Raw genomic sequence first — 13,533 nt, 5'->3', positions numbered from 1 at the left:
CTGTCTGTCAAATATGTCAGCTGTCTGGCGGGATAAGGCATTATATTAAGTCTGCATGACCTCGGCGCTCCCTTTCATCATTTCAATCTGGGTTCTTAGCTGCTCACTGGCTCCGTCTCCCATGCCCTATTTTCCATTCTGACCACTGGCTTAGAAAGAGCCTAATTGGGAATATCATCCTTGCAGTTTCAATAAAGGTTGCACTGCTGAGATTGAAAATCAGTTGGGATCTTTCTATACATCAACAGAAGTGCTTGTCAGATTGCCACCGAAATATCCTCCCCTTCATCTTTTTCTAACGTCAGAGTTGGGAGGTTGGCAGGAAGGTCTGTGACTGACAACTTCTGTAATCAAAACCAACAGTGCCACATTCACACCCATGTCATATAGCGATCGGGTAGGTGTGTGGAAGTTAGAAAGGAGCCTCTCCTTTTTTGTCTTTACACAAGTATTTCTGTCAGTTTTTGGTTTTACAACCGAGTGCAATACAGTGAATGAAAGAGAATGATATCACTCCACTCACTTAAATGGGAATGGAAGCTCTTCTAGACTTTCCAATTGTTATGGGATCAAATCCAATCATTAGGCCAAGGTTTGTATCGATGTTACAACCTTAGTTGGAGTCTAGGGATAAGGGAAGGTAACATAACGCCGGTGTACTCAGGCAAAGAAAGACAGTTATTGTTTAGAAGCAAATTTCAAAAAGAATAACAAAAAGAGAACCTTCTTCAGGCTGATAACTTAAATGCAGAGGTGAGGCAGTGAACAAAGGGCTGCGGGTGACGCCAACTCATAAAACAAACAAACTAAAACAGTCTTCCCTTTGCACCCACTATCTTTCTGTTTAAAGCAAACACAATAAACGAAAAAACAATGGCTGACAACACTAATTTAATCTACACAAACACAAACAAAAATACATCAATGCAGCCACCCATAAACTAGTGAGTCTAACAAATGGAATAGTCTAAGTGTGATGCGAAAATGTGGAAAAGAACAAAAACTAATTCTAGTGCCCAGTCCAAACAACATTAACAACTCTAATGCCTCGATTCTAGTTAACCCACAACATTTACAAAGTGAACAAACAGCAAAGACACTGGCGTACATGGCCATACAACAAGGACAAAAGGCGCTCCGCAGCCGCACGAAGCGGCTCTTTAAGCTGGGCTGGAAGCAGGGGCGGTAGGTGATTGGTCGCCAGACCGGTAACACAGAAGAGGGCGGGCCATGGAAACACTGCGGCCTGCTGACGCGATTGACCGGAGGTGTTTCCCAGTGGGGATTCCCTCTGACGGCACAGGTGACGTAAACTGCGGTCCTGAGGCACAGACAGAGAGAAAGAAACAAACACACCGTACCCCAAGAACGTAACAATCGCTCAAAAAAAATGTAGCCACTTTATAGACGTTTCTTTCACAATATAAGCTGATATGGGGAAAAAGCCATTTAAAGGCCCCCTGGCAACACGGAACGGAACGGGAAGTTTTAGTTACTTTTTTTACATTGTTGCATATACTGTAAACATGTTTTAGTAGAAACCCAAAATACATAGGTATGCACCTAAAAAAGAGCATCTTAGATCCCCTTTTCGAGTTTAGTTCACTCCTTTACAAAGTAATTCTAATCAGGACACACTTATGCCTCATTTTTATCGTATATATTATCGTATATCGTAAATATTATCGTTATTCAGTGGCGAGTTTTAATGCCCGTTATAAGCTTCTACGTGCAGTATTCTCCCAGTTTATTGATTGTATTGTGTAATGGCGCTGATGGAAACCTGTTTACTGCTGTTAATAGCTTTTATGCTTTTTATGGCTGATGTTTTCTGTAGCCCCATGGAGCTTATCACACAAATGGTCCAGCTGCAATTAACTAACTGCATGTACAGAGACAATTAAATTAAATTAGCAATTACATTACCACTACATCAAAGTGCTCTGTGTTAAGTGCTTCCTCTTAATGACGCAGGCTGCAATTTTATGTCGGGTCAGTGCCAAATGAACGTGTGCAAAATGCAGTCCTGGGGACCTGTGTGGGATGTCTTAAGAGGCAGAAGATTAAAACAATCTTATCTGGTATTTAGATGTATTATATTTCCATAATATTAGAATATTTGAAGACCCAATCTGTCACTGCAGCATGTCTTCTCCCCTTTTTTAATCTATATTTCCTCTGTAGAGTATTGAAATTTTGATGTTTGTATTCTCAGTGTTTGGCGGATCTTATTGGAAGGTAATTTATTTTAATAATGATGTATTCCAAATGTATTAGTAAGTGAACAGCAGAAAACCATTCGGATTAGTTTGTGTGAATGATTTCACCTTTGGTTCAGTGATTTGCAACATAACAACATGATGTGAGAGTGTGTCATTAGCAGAGGTGCTCTCAGCATTGCATTAATATGTTTTCCAGTGGAAACCCAAAAGCCTCCTTATTAAGTCTTTAACATCGAAGGGAACACATCTCAGACATTGGGTCTTATTTGTTCTGCTAATGCTTTGAAGCTGTGGTTATGAAGATACAGATACAGGCTGTAGGATAGAGTTATGAGCAGCACTGTAATGTAACTCACCCTGTTGGAGCCAGCAATCTGCTGTCCTGTTTTTCCTCCAAATCATCAAATTGGTGATTCTCTTATGTTGGAAAAGATCACATCAGCACTGGTGATCCTCAAAGGCAGAGTTGACGCGCTGCAGATGTCTTGTACCAGGTAGTTTGCTGTTAAATCAAGGAAAAAGTTTACCTCTGCCACCGTCCTGCCCCCTGTTGTATAGTTAGTGGTTTGTGATTAGCTTATCACATCTCCACATAGTCTCTTAACTCAGCAAATAAAGGTTATAATGCCACCAGATGTTCTCTCTTGCACTGAAACTGTCTTTCCACTCCGTTTCACATTCCACATGTACAGGGAAACTGTCAGATGCACTGTGGAGAGATGCTGCAGTCAAGAAAATAGCACACAGAGCAGGCTCAAAGTCTACAACTGTGTATTTATAAATATTATAAATATACACTATTGGCACGTCAAGCAGCTGAGAGGCCCTGTCAGGTCCCTTGGCCTGCACTCAGAGGTGAAGGGGAGCTGAATTAAAGTGGCTGAAGTATTAAGTGGTTATATCACACTGTAAAAAATATTGTTACAAGTCCTGCCTTAAAATGTTACTAAAAAATATGTTTTAAAAAATCCATTTTGGATTGATCTGCTTGATTATTTTCTTGATTAATTGATTGATTGTTTGATGACATGTAAAAGTATGTAAAATATTTTTAATGTATTTATTTATTTACTTATATTTCTTTCTGAGAATATAAAGAACACTTTGTTATTTAGTTTCAAATATAATGGTAAAAATCTATAAAAATCTCATCTCATAAAAAGAACGTTAAATATTCAAATTTATTTAAAGGAAAGTAGCAATTCTCACATATGTGAAGATGTAGTTTTATATACAATCTGGTAGCTTAAGTTCTAAGAAAACATTTTTTAAGTTCTTGAATACAAAAATGTTTTTCTAAATTTCTAAAACTGTCAAATAATGTAGTGAAGTGGGAAGTGGCATTGAAGGAAATATTCAAGTGAAATACAAGGATCTCAAATTTGTTCACGTAATTTGAATAAATATAAGTCACATTGTATCATTGCAGAATTCAGAATAAAATTGTATGGGCGATGAAGCTCAGTCTTAAGTCATCTTTAGATTGATATTACTGCTGCATTAAAAATCACAACCCCCCATTCATTTCAAGGATGCAGAAACTTCAGAATCAAAGATATTTAATGTCTCACTGGTATGTGACGCAACACACACACACACACAGCCCAATTAAGCCCTCTGCTTTTTAATGGTATTTGTTGGTCTAAACGTCTACCAATAGAGATGATGATCAGAATGTTCCGACCACCAAATCTCAAAACAAGCTGCTGATGGGTGAAGAAACACAGTGATAGTACTGTGGTCATGCTCGTGTTCACTTGTCACATATCAAACAAAGCCAAACACCGAAGTACACTGATTTTAATCTGACTTTCAGAAGAGAGTCACAATCTTTATAGAAAGTACATTACTGAACACTCCAATGATACCGAGGGATATTGACCAACTATGGAGTTTCTTTATTCAAGAGCAGGATTTTCATTTTGAGAGCAGGATTACTTGATTTTGCGTTCAGATTGTTTTCCTGCTCTCTCTCAAACCTCTTTTATTGCACTCAAAATATCACACTCAGATTTTCTCTCCTTGAGTTTAAAACTTGATGCTTACACACATTTTCTTAGTTCTCACTTGGACTCTTTGCCTTGGAATCAAACCGTTTGCGTGCGCTATCAAAACGTGTGCTCTCAGACCGAAGCACTATCACTGGGATCTCATCAAAATTCATGCCCATGGCCAAACATGTCAGGAATAATGTATAATGAACGATAGAGAAATAAGCACCGTCAGGGTGTTGCCCCACCTGTTTTGGGTCTGGTGTGCTGACAGGAGGCGGCTATGAAATATACATACTTCTGCTATATAAATGTATTATTGCACAAATACGGGTAAAGGGTGCTAAGTGCTAAGTGCTAGCTCTGCGGTCTGAGATCACAAGTTTTGAGTTTGCATGCAAACGGTTGAAATCCAAGGAAAAGAGTTCAAGTGAGAGCGAAGAAATGTGTGTAAGCATCAAGTATTGAGGATAGAGAATCTGAGTGTGAGCAGTGATATTTTGAGTGCAAGAAAAGAGGTTTTAGTGAGAGCAGTAAAACAATCTGAACGTAAAAGAAGGTAATCCTGCTCTCAAACTCAAAATCCTTCTCTTGAATAAAGATAGTAAATAAATTCCATAAGCAACAAGTATAGATAAATACATGCAGTTGGCCTGCAGACCATCTCTCAGACTCAGATGCCCTGCACTCAGAGGTGAACATAGCTTAGTATGTATGTATGTATGTAAGAAGCTGTAGCAGCTGAACTTATTCAACCTTTTTTTCTTTTTGCCTTGGAACACTCTTTAAATAGCTCTTCTTTTTCTCTCCTAAAAGTGGATCTCCAAACACCTACAGCTACAAAAATTGGCAGATAATAGAGCATTTTGCTCTGTTGGATACCGCATTAAATAGTTTCTTGCAATTTACTTTGCCTGTGATTTGTAGCACACCATGTTGTGATATATAATTAAAAGAAATTATGCTTATTGAGATGATTACAGCCACAAAGTATTATTATCAGCTGTCTGGGGGTACCGTGGTAACGATGTGCAGTGAACTGCTGCCATATGAAAGAAGAAAAATGAGAAAATAATCCTCTCCCTCATTACTGCAAAAGAACTTTGTGTTGCTTCTGTCAAATAACACAATGTGAAGCCTAATGTGATGCAAAGAAACGAAGCCTGTTTCACAAGCCTAGTTAGCCATTAAGTTTGTGACCTTCTGGAAATGGTGGTTGAAAAATATTGATCTTCAATTTGCTTTTAGTGCTGGGCAAACTGTTAACTGCAACTACACAAACACATTTCAATTATCCATGAGCGTACCAGCACTTAAGACACTTGATACTTTCACACACATACATACACTCATTATCGATTTTAAACAGGAAACCTGGATAAAGAAACTAAAGAAAGAGAGCTTACTAAGATATAAAAGGTGATGGGTGGAATCTGCGAGGACTAAAGACTTACCATTAAATTGGTTTTTCACTTCCACCCACATAAATGCACCAGCCATGAAGGCTATTGTAGAAAAGCAGCACTTGTCATGAGCAGCAGCAAAGCAAGTAAAGCCTACTCCAAAGTACTAATGGATTTTTCAGGCCAGGGTCACTGTGGATCACCAGCAGTGAAGATGGAGGGTCAGCCAGTCAATGGAGGTGTTTGAGCTGAGGGCAGGCCCAGCCAACTACTCCACCAGTGATATGGCGGGGGCAATTAATGACTTCAAGGTTAGGGAGAATAACATTTGATGGAAGCCTTTATTAACGTACAATTAAACACAATCTTTCATACACCCTTGAGCATTACAGAGACATGTAAATTATGGTAAGTGGGACTTGGGTAAATGTTTGATAGTGTCTCATTTCCATGAACGCTGCACATATGGCCATATGGCTCAGAGCTTACTGATTCAGACATCTTGCCTACCCACAGGAGCTTACTCTGGTGATTTGATTGGACTTTTTTGCCATCTTAGCAAATGCTGAGTTTGTTTAAACTCTGCAAGGTAACAAAGCTGGATTATTTTTCTTAATGTTATTTTGTCATCAGTTTTGGTCTAGTAATAAAATAATACTTAACACACAAAATACAGAGTGATGACCAAGGAAGGAGAATAAACATATTAGGAATGACCCATGTTTGGTGGACACTGCTTACCTGGGTGACATGTCCTTTAATTGCCATAAACATGGGCATTGTATTTAATTTTGACACACACCAAAGTGCCATGGGTCAGAATGAAACCTGGGCCACTGCCAAGGACTCAGGCTACATTTTGCGCCAGCTCTACGTATTGAGCAAGCCTGTCCCCCCCAAAAGCAGCAGCTTATCACGACCCAAATGTATGTTTATTTTGAGGTGGTGCCATCTCGTGGCCTCAGTGATTATCACAAAGCCGAGGCAAAAGTGAAGTTATAAGCTGCTTTTACAATATAGTCGAATACCCGGAATGAGGCGGGTCTTCCGCGCCAAAACTCCCCTAATTTGAATATGAGCCGTCCCTAGCGGCTGTTTTACCGCACGTTTTTTGGCCCTGTCGAAGAGCAGTGCCATTTTTCTCCCCTGAAAAAAGCCTGGTTGCTGATTGGATAGAATGCTAAGTGGGATGTGACGTACTTGTGCCATTTTTAAAAGCGAAGTAGTCACAAACGACAAGAAACAAACAACAGAAGCCCCTTTCAGAGTTCGGTCCCTCAAATCTCCCGCTATATTGCTGGAAAGATCTGTGCCAGCTTTTCACTTTAGGGCGTTCATAGTGATCCCTTTCATAGAGCAGTCTGGCGTCACTGAACAAGGTGCACAGTAGCACAGCGCTAATAGGCTACACAGTTGCTCTGTAGCAGTAAGTGTATGTGCTGCAGCAGTATGTGTTCACTTAGCGAACTCTGTTTACAACAAACATCGGACACTCTGTGCACAGTTAGCGATGCCGGTTTGTTTATGATCAGCGGCGGGCACTTTGTGTACAGTTAGCATGCCCGTTTGTTTACAATAAGCGGCGGATCCTGTGCACAGTTAGTGATGGCGGCCGCAGTTGTTGCGCATAACTGTCGCTTAGCGATTGCGCAATGATGGAAAACCATACATCACCTCCAGAGTCTCGTAAATCCCTCTGGAGGCTAATTTGTAATGGAGACACGTCGAGTGAGCGGCCATTCGAGTGGGTGTTGACTGAGACTTTCCCAGCGGCCACTCTTTACACTAATGGAAACGCGGCGATAGAGTCAAAAGCCAAGGCACGAAATTAAGATATTGAGTATAAAGAGTGACAAAGTCCACTTATGATGGATGGGAGGGCTGCTGATTTGATCTAGATTATTTACTCCCGTTTGAGTAACTTTTGCAAAAAACTATAGTCCCTAGCTGTTTTTAGAACTTAATTGGCTTTTGTTGTTTTTTATTGTTTAATTATATATTCATGAGCTTTCTTTTAAGATTGCATCTTTAAATTAGTTTCTTAATAACAAACAAACAAACAAAAAAAATCTCAAATTGGATTTGAATCATCTTTAGAGTATTTGCATGAAGGGCCACGTACTGTATTTTCAGTAGTTGGTTTAATATACTCACTCGTCACAGAGGGAGGAGGATGAGAAGGCCCACACCTGAGGTTGTGATTTGTTGGTATAAGTTCAATAACGCTGTTCTAGCCTGGCAAAAGGAACAACACCACATGAACTGCTCCAAAAAAATGTTAAATAAACATGGTTATTGTGAACATATCCTTAAGCAAAAGAAGCTGTATTTACTTGCATGGCATTAAATAAACATGGTCAGCTCAACACAGTCTTAACCCCTGCTCTGGATGTAATTGAGAAAAGAGTTTTGCAGCAGTAGTCTCCTTTAACACCATGCAGGGGGTATGGTTTTGGGTTCAGAGAGAAGTTAATGGATCAGAACATCTGTTACGCATTGTGGTGATCATCATTAAGAGACTGTGGGTGGTGGTGGCTCTGCAGTTTGTACGGCTGGAAGGACATTACCATATGCTGTGGCATTCAGATGGCGTTGGGCTGGTTTTTAACTGCTGGGCCACTTTCCCACAGCATGGCTTAGATTGCAGATTTGCATACTGTTTATGAATGGAGGCTGTTATTTTGGAGAGAGTTTAAAATTCAAATCTTTTGCTGCACTCTTAAGAAATTACTGTTTTACTACCATTTAACTGCCTGAAACAATTTTCTTACCTGACTTGTGTCACAACATCCCTGAATCTAAAATCGATCAATACTTTCTGCTGTGATGGATGCTTTTCAGGATGACAAATATTTACTACCTGGCTTTATATATCACTTCTTATGCCATGTCCACAGCACTCATGCTATCAGGGTTTTCTGGTTGTCATAGACAACTCTCTGAGGAGTTTAGTATTTATGGGCCATAAGCTCACAGAGCCATTTATCACACACTCTTTCACTCGCTTTACCATAAAATAACGGACAGTAACACCTACTTGCAGTGTAAAAACACATGTGTCATGTTAAAGAAAGACCAGCTCGCTAAAAGGAGAAGCTGGTGAAATTCAATAGTGTAAAGGTTATTGTGAAGAATGATTTTTGTTGTTCCTTTCCCATGTAGTGGTCATTGTGCATGCTGAACTTTGCTCCCTTTTTCTTGTATTGGATGGACTTTGTGTTTGGCTTCACTTTATGTGAGCTGAAATATTTAGCAGCACATTTCTGTATCCATGCATATATTTTATATGTTAATCAGTAAGCAGAGGACTCCAGCAAATCCAGTTATGAACACAAAGCAACTGATGCATAAATGATGAATGCATGCTTGACCTTTATTCCTGTATTAAAATGTGCTTTTAATAGTGGCAAGATATGAATATGTGCACATTTTCTTCCTGAAATTCCTGAGCCTCAGAGTCAGAGCTGCATTGATGAGTGGTCAAAATGTCAAAATTATCCACTCGACTACTATTCAAAGCAATATTATTTATATATATATATATATTCCATGCAAATGTAATGATAATTTATTTAGAATCAATGCCAAGTAATTGAAACAATAGAAAGTGTGTATTTAGCAGTGATTGTGTGTAGCGATGGATGCAGATGGACAAAGTTTCTGTGGACACTTTGATTGAGCAGCCTTGAATTATCATCATTTTGGTAGTTTTCAACATCCTTCCAATTGGTAATCATTATTGTACTCACTGAGTAAATAGCTGGGATCTTGAAATGTGTTAAGGTTGCTAAAAAGGTTGCAAACATCCATCACTGTTAAAAGATGGAGCTCAGAAGTCAACATTGACCTTCAGCATTTGCCATATTGCTAGCCGCACACCCGATTCAACTCTATGGCCTCTTTTGATTTGACCTTTAAAATACAGTGGTTAAAATAATCTGGCCAAACTGATGGCTTGTTTGCAATTTATCTGGTGTTCTGACAGCTCTATCTTGTCACAAGCAACTTTGTTGTAACACTGTCTAACTAAAACAGATCAGTGTAATCATTGGCACATTTTCTTTCCATATATTCAGTTGAAAACTGTAAGAAGACATTATATTGAATGTTCAAGCTAATAAACTTGTTGTTTATTGTAAGTATAAACCAGGGGCACTAACTCCTTCGTGCCATCACAGACGCTGGCCTTGTGGTGGTAACAATCCAGATGGTTCTTTTCCTTTTTAGCCTGGGGGACACAACCTTCTCAATTTCCAAAAAATAACTAAGAAACAATTTAAATGTGGACTTGTTAGACCTCAGCACACTTTCTCAGATTAACTAAGCGCAGAGGAGTCAGCTGTATTTCTCATGTCTGACTTTTTCTTTGCATGATCGAGTATAACCTGCATTTGTAGATGCAACAACGAGTTGTGTTTACTGACGACGGTGTTCCCGAGTAGTGGTAATGTCCTTCATACAATCATGTCAGTTTTTACTGCAGTGTCGCCTGGGGGAATTGATGGACATGACCAACATTTTTTTTTTGCCTTTGTGATGTTGTTCCACATCAGTTTAACCTCCACTGCACCAGACAGTGGAAATAAAGCATCCTCCATTCCCATTATGTTAATGTGTATTTAAAAGTGAAAACATCCATTACTCCACATTTGATTAAAATGTGGGCTCTCTTTCCTGCTGCTGTGTAGGTGTGGCAGTGTGGAGGGAGTATGGAGGTCCTGCCATGTGCCAGAGTGGCTCACATCGAGCGCACCAAGAAGCCCTACAACAATGACATAGACTACTATGCTAAGCGCAATGCCCTGCGGGCCGCTGAGGTGTGGATGGATGAATACAAATCCCACGTCTACATGGCCTGGAACATTCCTATGAACGTAAGTTTTTCTCCATCCGAGATCGCTCCCTCCCTCAAACCCTGAGCTCCTTCCCCTCCCCTCTCACTTGCTCATTCAGACATGCAGCCCGGGTCTCTGGAGACACCAGTCAATAGAAATTCAAAATTCAGATTTCATCCCATTTGACCTTCACACTGGCAGCTGAGCAAAGGCAGAGCGAGGAAGCGGTGGAGTCTCACTCCAAACAGATGAGAGAGGTGCACCAAGTGAATGAGACGAGCCTCATGTCTAATCGGTCTATTTTCATACACATCAGTTTAGTTTAATTGCTTTCAAGGGTCTTTGAGATGGGCTGCAAAATAATAAACAGCTACTTTCATTAATAAAGAGTTTAATATTGTATACTAATTGCCTCTTCAGCCATGCAGAATGAGATGATTGTCAGTGAAGGACGTCAGCGAAGGCCTCTGAAAGCTGCTCAAAACAGCACACTGCTGTTCAAAACAGAACAATACCCGGCTGTGTAGAAGTCACATACAGGTCTGATATGCTGCAGATGCCTGCATGTCGTCTAGAAATCTGGCACAAACATCATTACATGAGAACTCATGAAGTGCAGGTAGGAAGTACCAGCTGGGGAAATGTTGTAACCGTTGTGTGAGTGCAGCATGGAGGACATGTCGAGGAGGAGGAGAGGGAGGGGGCAACTTTGACAAACTAGCCAATCAGGCCACATCCCTTCTCTAGTGTAATTACAAACACAGTGGCATGGCACGTTATTACCTCAGCTGTCCTGTGGCGCAGAGTTATTTTGTGTACAGTACAAAGACCTAACGCTACGATTATTCCATCTACCCCCCTCCTACTCCCTCCCAACCCGCCCATACACACAATCACAGATTCTTGTTATTGTCTGAGGTACCCGCTGAGAGCACAATTACTTTGGTGGGGGACAGCTTTATGATTCACTGCAGTGGCCAACCCCAAATCCAAATACCAAACAACATCTCACTAAAATTGAATGCATTTGTTAGTGTCACTTTATGGTACAAAAAAAGTGGACATTTCCAGAAAGAATTCATTATTAACAGATGTTGAAAGCAGGTTCAGCAGCTGGCTGCAGACTCCAACAGAGAGAGGAAACTGATGAGAGAGATTTGCCTGGAAACAGTGTCTGGTAATAAGACAACTGTGGATGCGTGTGTCCCTAAGCATCTCTTTCTATGGGAAGGCCATTATCCTCTCATATTCATGTAGTGTACATTTTCTATAGCTATGCAAAATGTGTTTATTTAAATATTCATGCGCATTTAGGCAGTGCGTGTGTGTGTGTGTGTGTGTGTGTGTGTGTGTGTGTTTGCATCAGCCTCAGGCTTCTGTGCCAGGCAGTGCAGCTATTAGGCATTCCCCTAATCAATCTGGGAAGCCACCTCCATAAGGCAGGCAGGGCCGTGAGGGCTCATAATTAAGCAGCTGATTAGAATTTGCTCAGCACAGATCATGTCTAATGAAAGAACAATAAAGGTCCCACATGACAGGCGCATCTATCCACCTCTTAACTAAATGCTTGTTGCATCCTCCAGCACCTCAACCCTCTCGCGTCCTCTGTTCCTCCTGCAGCTAGTATTCTCACTTGGTTCTTAAGGAAAGTGCCCGCTGGCTAAGAGCTTTTTCTCTTCTTTGTTTTGCACCATTTGTTGACAGAACCCTGGGGTTGATTTCGGGGATGTCTCGGAGCGCTTGGCCTTAAGGAAGAGGCTGCAGTGTCGGAGCTTCCGCTGGTACCTCGAACACGTCTACCCAGAGATGCGGATCTACAACAACACCATCACATACGGCGAGGTGAGACACTTGCTAACAGGATTATTGGAAACACTCTGCATGTTAATTTTGCTATATCATCATCTGTAATTCTATTACAGAGCTGTGGTTTAAAGAGGATGCATACACGGAGACAGTTAATTTGATTCCACAGATGATAAATACAGAAAATGAGTTGGCGAGAATATATTAATTTTTGAGCTGTGCATTATCAGGATCTTTTCTGAGAAACATTTTCCGACAACACAGTTAGTAGTTTGCCAAACATCATAACAGGGAAAGGTTCATACCCTGCACTTTAAAGGGGACCTATTATGGTCATATTCAGGTTCGTACGGGTATTCTGGGTTTTTCACAAGAACATCTTTACATGCTTTAATGTTCAAAAAACAAATATTTTCTTATACTGTCTGTCGGAATCGGTGGCATATCCACACTTTTTTAACTGGAATGGCCAAAGTGAGCCACTGACATATTCAGGGGTTCACAGGTAAAAATAACATGAATTTACAATTTCTGACATCACTACTTATCTCTGCTTTAATTACATAACAGTGTTTAAAATTGTAATTTAAAATTAATAGACAAATCAAAACACAACAATATCTACACATGTAATGTAAAGCTTCCCTCCTTTTACTTTAAGTCCTTAATTACAAAATATATATAAATAAGCCAAAGGTCCCGCCTCTGACCAGGCAGAGAACCAATTAATTGTTAAGGAGTATGCGGTGGCCAATAACATTTCAGGGTTGATCATTTCAGCATTTGTCACTTTAAGCCCCCCTCCCAAAAATAGCAAAGTTTACTCTGATTGGTCAGTATTTCTTGTTCTACACTATCTGTGGTCTTGGTGTCTCTGCACCATCATTGCAGCCAGGGAATGACTGTAACAGCAGTGTAGCAGAACTTCCTACATATATATGGTATAGTTGTGACATCACAACCTTACAGAAGTCCTGATGTCTCATTTAAAGACACACTTTGTGAATACGGGCTGTGTGCTTCCTTCTGTGGATTGAACATTTGATATGATAGTTTTACATTATTTATATAGAACCTAGACAAAAAACATTATTGGACCCTTAATGAAGATAATTATGAATTCACTGTAGTCACTTTAAGGTAAAGATATCCCGTTGCTATAGTAATGTGGCATCACCACACAGGATTAGATGCAATTTTCTTCAGAATGAGTTTTAATTAAACACTTATTAGTTTTCCATTCCAATGTGATTGTTTTGGGCTTGGCTGCACACTC

The 13,533-nt window shown here is 40.1% G+C and overlaps 1 protein-coding gene across 1 annotated transcript in view; it reads left to right on the top strand.

The window, feature by feature from the left end:
• The window catches only part of galnt9 (polypeptide N-acetylgalactosaminyltransferase 9), a 109,086-nt gene that overhangs the window by 78,506 nt on the left and 17,047 nt on the right, over positions 1 to 13,533 (top strand). The window contains exons 7-8 of the mRNA XM_059337304.1: positions 10,305 to 10,490; positions 12,156 to 12,293. Of these exons, the coding sequence (XP_059193287.1) occupies positions 10,305 to 10,490; positions 12,156 to 12,293 (324 nt within the window). The remainder of the gene's footprint in view (positions 1 to 10,304; positions 10,491 to 12,155; positions 12,294 to 13,533) is intronic.

Source organism: Centropristis striata, chromosome 7 (genome assembly GCF_030273125.1).
Source record: "Centropristis striata isolate RG_2023a ecotype Rhode Island chromosome 7, C.striata_1.0, whole genome shotgun sequence".
Classification (NCBI taxonomy): Eukaryota; Metazoa; Chordata; class Actinopteri; order Perciformes; family Serranidae; genus Centropristis; species Centropristis striata.
This window is presented reverse-complemented; position numbering and strand designations above follow the sequence as displayed.